Source organism: Ochotona princeps, chromosome 15 (assembly GCF_030435755.1).
Source record: "Ochotona princeps isolate mOchPri1 chromosome 15, mOchPri1.hap1, whole genome shotgun sequence".
Taxonomy (NCBI): Eukaryota; Metazoa; Chordata; class Mammalia; order Lagomorpha; family Ochotonidae; genus Ochotona; species Ochotona princeps.
The window spans coordinates 54,524,582-54,536,494 of NC_080846.1; the positions used below are offsets into that span (position 1 = coordinate 54,524,582).

Here is an 11,913-nt window from a genome sequence, read left to right on the forward strand (position 1 = left end):
TCTGCCCTGGGGCTCTCTGGCCTTCATGCATGCAATCGTCACCTTTGCTAGAACCTTCGCAGCTGCTGCTGCAGGAGAAGCTTTCAGCAAAATTGCCCATTCATTTTTTAAAAGGATTTATTTATTTATTTAAAGATTTATTTATTTTTATTGGAAAGGCAGATACACAGAGAGGAGGAGAGAGGAAGATCTTGCCTCTGATGATTCACTCCCCAAATGGCCGCAATGGCTGGAGCTGAGCTAATCTGAAGCCAGGAGCCAGGAGCTTTCTCCAGGTCTCCCACATGGGTGCAGGGTCCCAAGGCCTTGGGCCGTCCTCAACTGCCTTCCCAGGCCACAGGCATGGAGCTGGATGAGAAGCGGGGCCGCCAGGATTAGAACTGGTGCCCATATGGGATCCTGGTGCATGTAGGGTGAGGACTTTAGCCACTGAGTTACCGCGCCGGGCCCTTAACAGATTCTCAATTATTTTGTTTCTCATCTTCTTTGCCTTCATGACTTTAAAGCGATCCAAAGCCGGGAACCTGAAACCTCTTCCAGGTCTCCCACATGGGTGCAGGGTCCCAGGGCTTTGGTCCTCAACTGCCTTCCCAGGCCACAAGCAGGGAGCTGGATGGGAAGTGGAGCTGCCGGGATTAAAACCGGCGCCCATATGGGATCCCAGGGCGTTCAAGGTGAGCACTTTAGCCACTAGGCCACGCCGCCGGGCCCAGCTCACAAGGATTTTTTTAAAAAGATTTATTTATGTTTGCTGGAAAGACAACATTCTTCAGTTTTAACAACCTCTCTGTATCATTCTGTCTTACTTCATAACTTTCTTATTGCCTTTATATATGGAAGCAGAGAGAGCGCACTCCTGTATTAGCAGTGGCAAGGGGCTGAAATGGGGAGACGGGATCCCAACCACGTTTTCCACATGAGTGGCAGGAACCCAGTCATTGGATCTAAGATAGGCTTTAGCAGGAAGCTGGAGCCAGAACCAAATCCAGACATGGCAGTTGGGGACGTGAGAACTCTAAGCCTAGACCACATGCCCACACCTTGGCACTTTGGTTTTTTTTGCGTGTATACCAATATCATCTCCTTCAGCTTCGCCTTCTCTCCAACACTAGCTCTTTCCGTTTCTGACACTTGCTTCTCCAGCAGCCTTTTACTGTTGTTAAGGCATGCTACTCCCAAACCTGCTGAGCCAACCTCCTAGCTTGAAATTCTACAGCACACACACCAATGTCATCAGAACCACACTGTCGCCATCACAGCTCACATTCCAGCCCCACTCCGATCCACGGTGCCAGCTTTGGACTCCCAGGGCCCACCAAGATTTTGTCCTTAACGCCTCCATCACCTCAAATGGTTTAGCATTCAGCTTGGTAGATCACCTCAACTAAACTTTAATGCCTTCCTCCCTACAGACACAAACACATTTCTTGCTCAGACCTGCTTCTCTTTTCAATTTCCCTATTCTATAAACAGCAACAACAAGCCCTGAGTCATCCAGGCTAAAGATTTGAGAGTTAGTTTTGACTCTTTTTTTTTTTTTTCAAACATATGTCCAACCAAACACACCAGCCTTCTTCCTGTGACTGGTCCCCTCTGTCATCTTTTTGTCCACCTCACTCTTGAATTTGAAGATTTGCCACATTCTGCTAAAGTCACTGCAACCATCTCTCTATTCCTCATTTTACTTGTGGTCTCTTTCCCTACATACGTACACACACTTGCTAGGTTAATTATATGAAGATGCTAATCCCTTTGTAAGTTGGTACCTCTTCCCTGTAGGGATATGAAGATTTCACACTACATACGGACTGGAGTTCAAACTGCCTTGCCAGGGCTGCCCCCTTCCACACAGCGCTCACAATCCCCCTGTATGCTGTAGGGCCCATTCTCTGCCCTTTCTCACACAGGGAGAAGATCCCTGGGACCCTATGTCGTGGTGGATGCCGTTTCTCTGTTCACTCTGCTTAAAGTATTCATCCCACTCCAATCCCTTTCAGTCTAAGAATCACCATTCATAATGCAGATTTCCATGATAAATTATATAACTTTTTTTCCTTTGTTAATTTCTGGAACTCTCTATTGAAAGTTGAATCTGGGAGGTGTGGGATATAGGGAACCCTGTGGCTTCATGAGTAAAGCTGCTGCCTGTGGTACCAGCATTTCATATGGGTGCCATTTCAGGTCCTGGCTACTCCACTCCCAAACCAGCTCCCTGCCAGTATGCCCAAGAAAGCAGATGATAGCCAAAGTGTTGGGCCACTGCACCTACATGGGAGACCTGGAAAAAGCTCCTGGCTTCGGACTGGCCCATCTCCAAGCCATTGAGGCCATTTAGGGAATGAACCAATGGATGGAAGGCCATCCTCTCTCTGTCTCTTCCTCCCTCTCTGTGACTCAGCCTTTCAAGTGAAATAAATCAATATTTAAAACTGGGAACTCAGGCCCAGCGCAATGAGTTGGTGGCTTAAGTCCTCGTCTTGAAAGCACCGGGATCCCGTATGGGCACCAGATCATATCCCTACTGCTTCCCATCCAGGTTCCTACTTGTGGCCTGGGAAAGCAGCAGAGGACGGCCCACAACCTTGGGACCCTGTACTCACCTGGGAGATCCAGAAGAAGCTCCTGGCTTCTGATCAGCTCAGCTTTAGTTATTGCGACCATTTGGGGACTGAACCAGCAGATTTATTTATTTTTTTTCGGAAAGACAGATCAGATTTAAATTTTTTTTCTTTTTTTTTTTTACTATCACAAAAGTTTATTAAAAAAAACAAATCCACCCCGCTGCAATGCCAGCCCCCATGGCCGGCCACGTGTGGGGCTCACGCCTCCATGTGGCTTTTGTGTGTGCCTGTGCTGTCTTCTCCATGCCAGCTGCGCTCTGCAAAGACATGGAGAGGGAGAGATGGACAGAGAGAGAGGCTGGGAGGGAACGAGCCAACCAGCCGCTGCTTTGGGAACGGTTCCCTCAGGGGCTTGTGGAGGCACAGAGTTGAGGCCGCTGCAGTCGATGGACACTGAATGGAATCCTTCCCCATCTGCTGAGGGTGAGCCGCTCCTAGGCGTGCGTGCGTGAGCAGAGCCTGCCTTCATCTCCACGAGAAGAGGAGGCGACCTCAGAGCAAGTGACCCCATCCCACTGTCCCATCCACCCACCCATCTCTGTGTATGAATAAAAGGTCGGTGTTTGTGTGAAAAAAAAAAAAACCCACAAATCAAAAGCCACGAAAATGTACATGTCCCAACTTTCATATCACACCACAGTAAAACAGGTCCTTTTGGAGAGGGGATATGGAATTCTCTGCCAAACACTCATTACATTCGTTCCAAGGCTTCTAACATGATGATACTATTTCCTCGTTTTACCACCATTCCAACATTGTTCTGCTGTCCACTATTTGCCATTTCCACACACTCGTCTATCCCCAGATTCATGAAGGAATCAAATTCTCGCAGCATTCCCTGGACATATCTGCCACCATTCAGTTTTAATGACAACTTCTTAGCCATAATTTTTTTTTCAACTCAGGAGGGTCAGCTCTGCTCATGGCAGCAGCTCAGGGTGCTCACAGACTCCTGGAAACCCAATTGGCAGCCTCCCCATGCTCCCGCCGCAGGCCCGGTTTCAGCGTCTCAGTCTTTCTTTTTTAAAGGATTTTTGTTGTTGTTGTTTTTATTGGAAAGTCAGATTTACAGGGAGAAGGAGAGACTGAAAGATCTTCCACGCACTGGTTCACTCCCTAAGTGGCTGCAACAGCCGGAACTGAGCTGATCTGAAGCCAGGAGCCAAGAGTTTCCTCCAAGTCTCCCATGCAGGTGCAGGTCCCAAGGCTTTGGACCATCCTTGACTGCTCTCCCAGGCTGCAAGAAGGGAGCTGGCTGGGAAGCGGGGCAGGTGGTAGATGAACCAGCACTCACATGGGATTCCGGCACATGCAACTGGAGGACTTAAGGCAGTAATCTATTGCACCAGGCCCCCAATATAAATAAATCTTAAAAAACAAAGAAGAAGAAGAAAGACTTACTAGTTTGGTTTTACAATCTTATCATGGGTCAGCAAGCATTTGAAAGTGTCGAAGGAGCTGAGTATGTGGCCTAGCAGTTAGGAGATCGGGCTGGGAAGCCCATACCTCACAGCAGGGCTGCCGTCCCAGCTCCATTCTGTCCCTGCACTCCTACTAAAGCACACCATGTTGGGTCCCTGCCACTCCCGTGGGAGAGGAGACCCAGGCCTGGTTCCTGGCTAGGCCTTCCTCCCACCCTCTGCTGCAGGCACTGGGGAGAGAATTAGCCAAGGTCTCTGCCTCCTTGTCCCTCAAATCCATAAAGAAATAAAAACACGGTGGGCGGTGGATTCTGCCCAAGGGATTTAACAACAAATAGGAGGGGATTGATTTCAAGGAGTGGTCAGAGCACAACTCAGACTGAAGTGGGCTTAGGAACACAAAGGAGGGGAAAGCAGCAAAGCAAGTGTTGGAGAGCTTAACAGACTCAGCCGAAGTCCTCTCTACACACACACACACACACAGAGACACACAAACACACACAGAGACACATACACACACACCTACAAACACACACACACACAGAGACACACACACAGAGACATACACACAGACACACACACCTACAAACACACACACAGAGACACAGACAAACACACACAGAGACACATACACAAACACACACCTACACACACACAGAGACACACACACAGAGACACACACACACAGAGACACACACACACACAGAGACATACACACAGACACACACACCTACAAACACACACACACACACAAACACACTTCTCAAACCTAAACAAACAGGCATGGAAGATTTTGGAGAAAAGAGGATTTCTCACTCCCCACGGTAGTCCAGGGCTCATGTACACACACAGGATGGAAATACTAATGGTAAGATATTTTGTAAATACTTTCAGATTACTAACCATGGTGATAGTTAAGGAAAACACAGAGGGAGAGCTGTTCATTGAATCCCACAAATGTGTTTATAATACCCACCGGGTGCCAGGCATTTTAGCAGCATCTAGGACTCAACTCACATTTTAAGGGAGGACATGTAAATAAATCATCAAAATTCCACAAACAGTATAAAAGAGAAATATTTGATGCTGTTATTCCTACGAGAATGGCTGTTAGCCAAATACTTACACATGTATGCTGATGTTAGAAAAACTGGCAGGCCAGTATGTGGCTCAGCTGGTTAGGCCGTTGCCTGTGACGCAGCATCCTGTATGGGTGGGGAGTCGAGCCCCACTGCTCTACTTACAATCAAGATGCCTATCGAGTTGGATAGGCATTTAGGATTTAGACTAGTTACCATCGAGATGACAGGACTGGGGAAGCAGCAAAGACCCAAGCACTCAGGCCGCTGCACCCTACAGATCTTTTACATGAAGTTCCTGGTTCCTCGCTCCCAGCTGAGCCCTGCCCATTGCAGCCATTTGGGGACCAGCGAGTGGATTATAGTTTGCTCTCTATTTGTAACTCTGCCTTTCAAAGAAATACATTTTTTAAAGGTTTTTTTTTTTTTATTGGAAAGTCAGATATACAGAGGGGAGGAGAGACAGAGAGGAACATCTTCTGTCCATTGACTCACTCCCCAAGTAGCTGCAACAGCCGGAGCTCAGCCCATCCGAAGCCAGGAGTCCGGAGCCTCCTCTGGGTCTCCCAAGCGGGTGCAGGGTCCCAAAGCTTTGGACAGTCCTCGACTGCTTTCCCAGGCAACAAGCAGGGAACTGGATGGAAGCAGGGCTGCCAGGATAATAACTGGAGTCCATATGGGATCCTGATGTGTGCAAGGCAAGGACTTTTTCCACTAGGTTACTTTGCCAGGCCCAAAGAAATAAATCTTAAAAGAAAAAATTGGCAGTAACAACAGGAATGAATTAGTAAGAAAGTATTTTTTGTTTGTTTTTGGCTTTCATGGTTTGAATGCTATTAGATAATGAAGAAACAAAAAGAACACAGTGGTCATTTCCTCCAATCTCCCATTTACATATTTCAGGTTATTGTTGCTCGGATAGACTATTGCTGACCCAGACCTGACTGTTACTTTAGAACCTTCATGTAGACAAAGAACAGAAGAGCTTTAAGCTAGAGCTACAACGATTCAGTACCGCCAGTCCTCTTCTCTTTTATTGAATTCTCTGCAAAATGCAAAAAAGATTTAGACTACTGGGACAATAAAAACTTCCTAAATTCACCTTTTGCTTTGGAAAGGTAATTCAAGACAATTCCTTATTCCAAAAGGAAGACTTGCGTCCTTGCGTTCAGTCCTGCAGTGTCTGATTTCCTTTCTTACAGACACTAAGATGTGCTTCTCACTGAGCTTATGCTCCCTAAGCCACTCGCTTTTTATCTGTTAAGTGTACTTCTGGGTTTAGACACAAGTGCTCAAATCATCCTCAGTACTGCTGTCTTTACTGGAATACACTTCTGTGGGCTGAAAGGAGGGTGACGAGGTGATGTCGGCCAGTTCCCCATGGACACAATGGCTCCTGTGTGGCGTTTCATTTCTTCTAGAGGTTGCTGCGGCAAATCTGCCTGGGAGAAGCGGGGTGTCTGTCCGCCATTGTTACTGCACACCCTGCAGCCCACGCCCTGCTCTGCCTGCCAGTCCTCAGGGAAGACGATGGATGGGCTCTGCAGGGCACTGCGGCACACTGCGGAAGCTGGAAGCCGGCTGCTGAAAACCACGAGGAAAAATGTGCAGTTAAAATACACGTTTCTGCTTTTGATAAACAAAATCTCTTTATCTCTGAAATTGCATCCACAATGTGAGGACGTGCCCAGCCCAGAGACCTGCTCTGCCCAGCCCATGCTTGGCGATGATGGTGCCTTTCCCAGCAGCAATCCCACTTCCTAGTGGGGAAAAGCAAAGCCTTTTTTGTCCCAAGGGGCATCTGAGTCTCTGACTGAATAGCAGCAATGTGGGACCAGCCACGGTTCCCACAGTCGGAAGCCCCACTGCAGAGAATGCATTTACCGGATTCACATGAGAACTACATTCAAACGAAAGGCACTGACTGAGGAATCTGCATTACAAAATGGGTCTTTGCCTCCAGAAACTCCCAGCCACCTTCTCAACTGAACGCTGTGGTTATTTTTCCTCTCGTGACTTTCCAGAAAAGGGGGATACTTGCAGAAACAAAACGGCACACACGTATAGTATCAGCTTCTGAACTCAATCCTTTCTCCCAGTATTGTCCCAGCTCTGCAATGGGAAAGATGGTTCCTTCCCGCAGCTCACAGAGCACATGACATGGACTTCTGGTAAAAGACCATCTCTGGCCTAAGCTGCTACCGGTCCTCAGCGGTTCCGGAATAGGAGGTTACGACTACCCGTGTTCTTTTTATGCCGGATGGCTATTCTTCCCATTATCTGTTTTTGCTATTGATCTTAAGCTATTTGGGCATGTGAAAATTTCTTGAAGCCGAGAAAAGACTTCTTAAATGAATGATTATATTACTGAACCCCTTTTAAATTACATATAAAAAGAGGGAGCGATCTGGTTACTTAAACCCCTCTGAGCATCACTACCAACGTTTTCTATTTTAATAACAATTCGACATGTAGCGTTCTAACCGAATGCAGTGTTAGGGTAATGTGCGGGAAAGGCTGTGAGGGTACGATTTTTCACTTAGAGCTCATCTCCACGCAAATTCTTCGACGCAAACCGGGCACCAGTTGGTGGTTAAGCAAAACCCAAAGCATCTAACCCGGTCCTCTTTCTTCCCGGCCCGCCCCTCCCGAGCCCCACCCCATAATGGATGCTCGGGCTGCCGGCTTCTGCTCGCTCTCTTTGTCTGAAGGATGCAGAAAAGTCTATGGATACTGGGCGGGTGGCGGGGCGGGACCCATTACCTCATCCCATGTCGCCTGCACCAATCAGCGCCCTCGCTTCATGGTTCCCCGGGGGCAGATGCAAGGGTCTGGACCAACCGGAACAGGCCCCGGCCCATCCCCATGGCGACTGGGCTGTATATAGGCAGCCGCCGCCGCCCGCACCGCAGGTTCTCTTACATCGACCGCCTTAGAGTCGCGCTGTAAGAAGCAGCTGCCTCCCTCCGCTCCTCCGCCCGCAGACCCACCGCGTGTAGCAGCAACCATGGTAAGCGGCGGTTCCTCGGGAACCCGATGCGCCTCTCCTTTTGTGTCCAGGCGCCTCTCCTTTTGCGTTGGCCCGCAGCCTCAGCCGAAGGGCGCGGCCACAGCCGGGCCGAAACCGCCTCCAAGGCGCGGGGCGGCGCACCGGGGCGGCTCCGGGCAGTTTTTGTTGGCGAGGGACCCCTCGATCCGGGTGGGAGGGTCTGCAGCCGGGAGAGGCCATGGGGGTGTCGGCCGCGGGGTTCCGCGGCGTGGGAGTGGGAGACCCTGTATTAACCCTGCAGTTGGCGGCGCAGAGGGCGCCTCGCCTCCCGGGAGGAGGAACGCCGGCCAGGCCTCGAGCCTCCTCCCCACCCTCCTTGGTCTCCGCCATCTGGGGAAGTGTTTAATGAAAGCTTTTTGTCATTGCGGAACTAAACGAAATGCCTTTTTTTTTTTCCCCTTGAGGAGTCAGGTCAGGATTCCAGAGCCCTGTGAAAGTCTGGTTCCGAGACGCCACGCCCCGAGGGCTGCAGCGCTGCGCCCTGCTAGGGGGAGCCCGCAGTGTGCGCCCAGGGCGCCCCGCGGGGCGGGAACGCCCTTCCGCGCCCCACCCCCGCCCTGGGAGCAGCCCTCCAGTGAAATTCTGCATTGGATAAGGAGTAGGAATTTTTTTTGCGGTGGGCAGAGAATACCAGAATGAAAACACTGCTTTGTCTTAAATAACACATTTCATTATCCCTTTCACTGGGCTTTTATTCTTTGTAGCTTCTCAAGTAACATTTCTTTCTTGTCAACGGTTGTTCTAAAAGAAACTAATAATTTTTCAGGTTTTGTTTTCTACAGACGATTCTGGAAAAGCTTAAAATGAACGAATTTGCAGCCGACAAAGCAGCAAGACATTGTGCACTCAGCTGTCTTTTGTTCTAGTGTGCTTTCATTAATTCCTTTTAATTCAGAACAGGGTCCCAGGCAGAGTCGGGGAAGCGCTGGCAAAATGGCACAATGAGATCATATAGGCAGTCGCTGGAAATAGAGCTTGCTCTGTTAAATAATGTAGCAGAGAGAACAGGCGAGCGCCTGGCACAGCCGGCACAGCAGTGCAGCAATTCAGGGAGCCCTGTCTAAAAGCTCCTGGTATTGATGGACCCCGCAGACACACTGCGGAAGGGTGTGGCCTCCAGCCACAGCTGCAGTACAAATGTCCTTGAGGCCGACTGAATCCCAGTCAAGAGGAAACTCACTTCTCCAATTAAGGGAGTGTTGGGGGGAAAGCAGTAAAATGAGTTCCAATTAACGACTGGATTGAATTTACTTCATTTTTACAAAAGCGGTGCTCTAAATGCACTGAAAAACCTTCCAAGCAAGCATGGTTCTGTGAACAATGGGCTGACACCACGAGGAAAGGACATTGTTCTGCAGACCACACCCATCTGCAGTATTTGTAGCACATGCTTTTTCTTAATCATTTCTGCCATGTTAAGATTCTGGCTTCAAACAAATTTGAATAACACAGTATTACAATTGGAAATATTTTTTAGAAATTTGAAGAAATTTTAAAATCCTAATGAAGCAATTTTGTATAATTTTTTTCCCTCTCCCTCCCTCAGCGTGAGTGCATCTCCATCCACGTGGGCCAGGCTGGTGTCCAGATCGGCAATGCCTGCTGGGAGCTCTACTGCCTGGAACACGGCATCCAGCCCGATGGCCAGATGCCAAGTGACAAGACCATTGGGGGGGGAGACGACTCCTTCAACACCTTCTTCAGCGAGACCGGCGCTGGCAAGCACGTGCCCAGGGCCGTGTTTGTAGACCTGGAGCCCACGGTCATTGGTGAGCTGGCACTGGGTGTGGGGGTTTGGCCAGGAGGTCTGTGCCGGGGTGTCCCTGGTGCCGCAGGGAGGGGCGGGGTCCGTGACAGGTGGCCCATGTGCTTCCCTCTGCAGATGAAGTTCGCACTGGCACCTACCGCCAGCTCTTCCACCCTGAGCAGCTCATCACGGGCAAGGAAGATGCCGCCAATAACTATGCCCGCGGGCACTACACCATCGGCAAGGAGATCATTGACCTGGTCCTGGACCGCATCCGCAAGCTGGTATGATTACTCCCAATAATAAAGCACATTGAGGAGTCCACAGAAACATTTGAACTGAAATAAAGAGTTAGATGACTTTGCTTTTAAGATTCTTTAAAAAATCAGTTACGATGTGAATTGTCTGATACCATCTTATAAAAATTGAGGGTGTTTAAATTAAGACGTGTTGAGTAGTTCCAAGATCTACACTTTCGAAAAAGCATTTTTTAAATGAAATCTCAATCCTTGAGATGTAGGAAGAAACTGCTTACTACGATGGTATCCCAAACAACAAAAGCTTCATCTTTTCTTCATTCCTCTCCTAACAGGCTGACCAGTGCACGGGGCTGCAGGGCTTCCTGGTTTTCCACAGCTTTGGTGGGGGGACCGGCTCTGGGTTCACCTCCCTGCTGATGGAACGCCTCTCTGTGGATTACGGCAAGAAGTCCAAGCTGGAGTTCTCCATCTACCCGGCCCCCCAGGTCTCCACAGCTGTGGTGGAGCCCTACAACTCCATCCTCACCACCCACACCACCCTGGAGCACTCCGACTGTGCCTTCATGGTGGACAACGAGGCCATCTATGACATCTGTCGTAGAAACCTCGACATTGAGCGCCCCACCTACACTAATCTGAATAGGTTGATAGGTCAAATTGTGTCCTCCATCACAGCCTCCCTGCGGTTTGACGGAGCCCTGAATGTTGACCTGACAGAGTTCCAGACCAACCTGGTGCCCTATCCCCGCATCCACTTCCCTCTGGCCACTTACGCCCCCGTCATCTCTGCTGAGAAAGCCTACCATGAACAGCTTTCTGTAGCAGAGATCACCAATGCGTGCTTTGAGCCGGCCAACCAGATGGTGAAATGTGACCCTCGCCACGGGAAATACATGGCTTGCTGCCTGCTGTACCGTGGCGACGTGGTTCCCAAAGATGTGAATGCTGCCATTGCCACCATCAAGACCAAGCGTACCATCCAGTTTGTGGACTGGTGTCCCACTGGCTTTAAGGTTGGCATTAACTACCAGCCTCCCACTGTGGTGCCTGGTGGAGACCTGGCCAAGGTCCAGCGAGCTGTGTGCATGCTGAGCAACACCACAGCCATTGCCGAGGCCTGGGCTCGCCTGGACCATAAATTTGACCTGATGTATGCCAAGCGTGCCTTTGTTCACTGGTACGTGGGTGAGGGCATGGAGGAGGGAGAGTTTTCTGAGGCTCGTGAGGACATGGCTGCCCTGGAGAAGGATTATGAGGAGGTGGGTGTTGATTCTGTGGAAGGAGAGGGTGAGGAGGAAGGAGAGGAATACTAAAAAATGTCACAAAGGTGCTGCTTTTACAGGGAAGCTTTTTCTGTCTTATACATTGAAAACGAGGGGTCTGATCAGTTCATTTATGTAGCAGTGTATGCTCTCATATGATTACTGACTTTTGCTTTAAAACATGAATGATTCACCACAGTGAATTTCTCTGATGGATTCTGAATAAAGTATTCCCTGTCTTAATGAGTTCAGTGTTGTTTTTATCTGAGTGTCTGAAAATTTTTGTGTGTTCAGTACATTGAGAAAAATAACTTGCCTGTGGTTTTTTTTATTATTATTTTTAATAATCTTACTTAGTTGATTAGGGTACAAAGGGTCAAGGGCTACAGGGTGAAAGTGGGTAATACCATTGTTTCCACACTAATATTATCATTTTTCCCTGTATCTGGGGTTAGGAAAGTAACAAAGGGAAAA

The 11,913-nt window shown here is 49.1% G+C and overlaps 1 protein-coding gene and 1 pseudogene across 1 annotated transcript; one reads left to right on the forward strand and one right to left on the reverse strand.

The window, feature by feature from the left end:
• Positions 1 to 3,217: 3,217 nt before the first annotated feature.
• Positions 3,218 to 4,042, reverse strand: LOC131482118 (small nuclear ribonucleoprotein G-like; annotated as a pseudogene).
• A 3,940-nt stretch (positions 4,043 to 7,982) lies between these two features.
• On the forward strand, positions 7,983 to 11,633 carry LOC101531192 (tubulin alpha-1A chain). Its single transcript, XM_058673773.1, has 4 exons — positions 7,983 to 8,131; positions 9,717 to 9,939; positions 10,053 to 10,201; positions 10,510 to 11,633. Exons 1-4 carry the CDS (start codon positions 8,129 to 8,131, stop codon positions 11,488 to 11,490), a joined length of 1,356 nt encoding a protein of 451 aa, XP_058529756.1. The 5' UTR covers positions 7,983 to 8,128; the 3' UTR covers positions 11,491 to 11,633.
• The last annotated feature ends 280 nt before the right edge of the window (positions 11,634 to 11,913 follow it).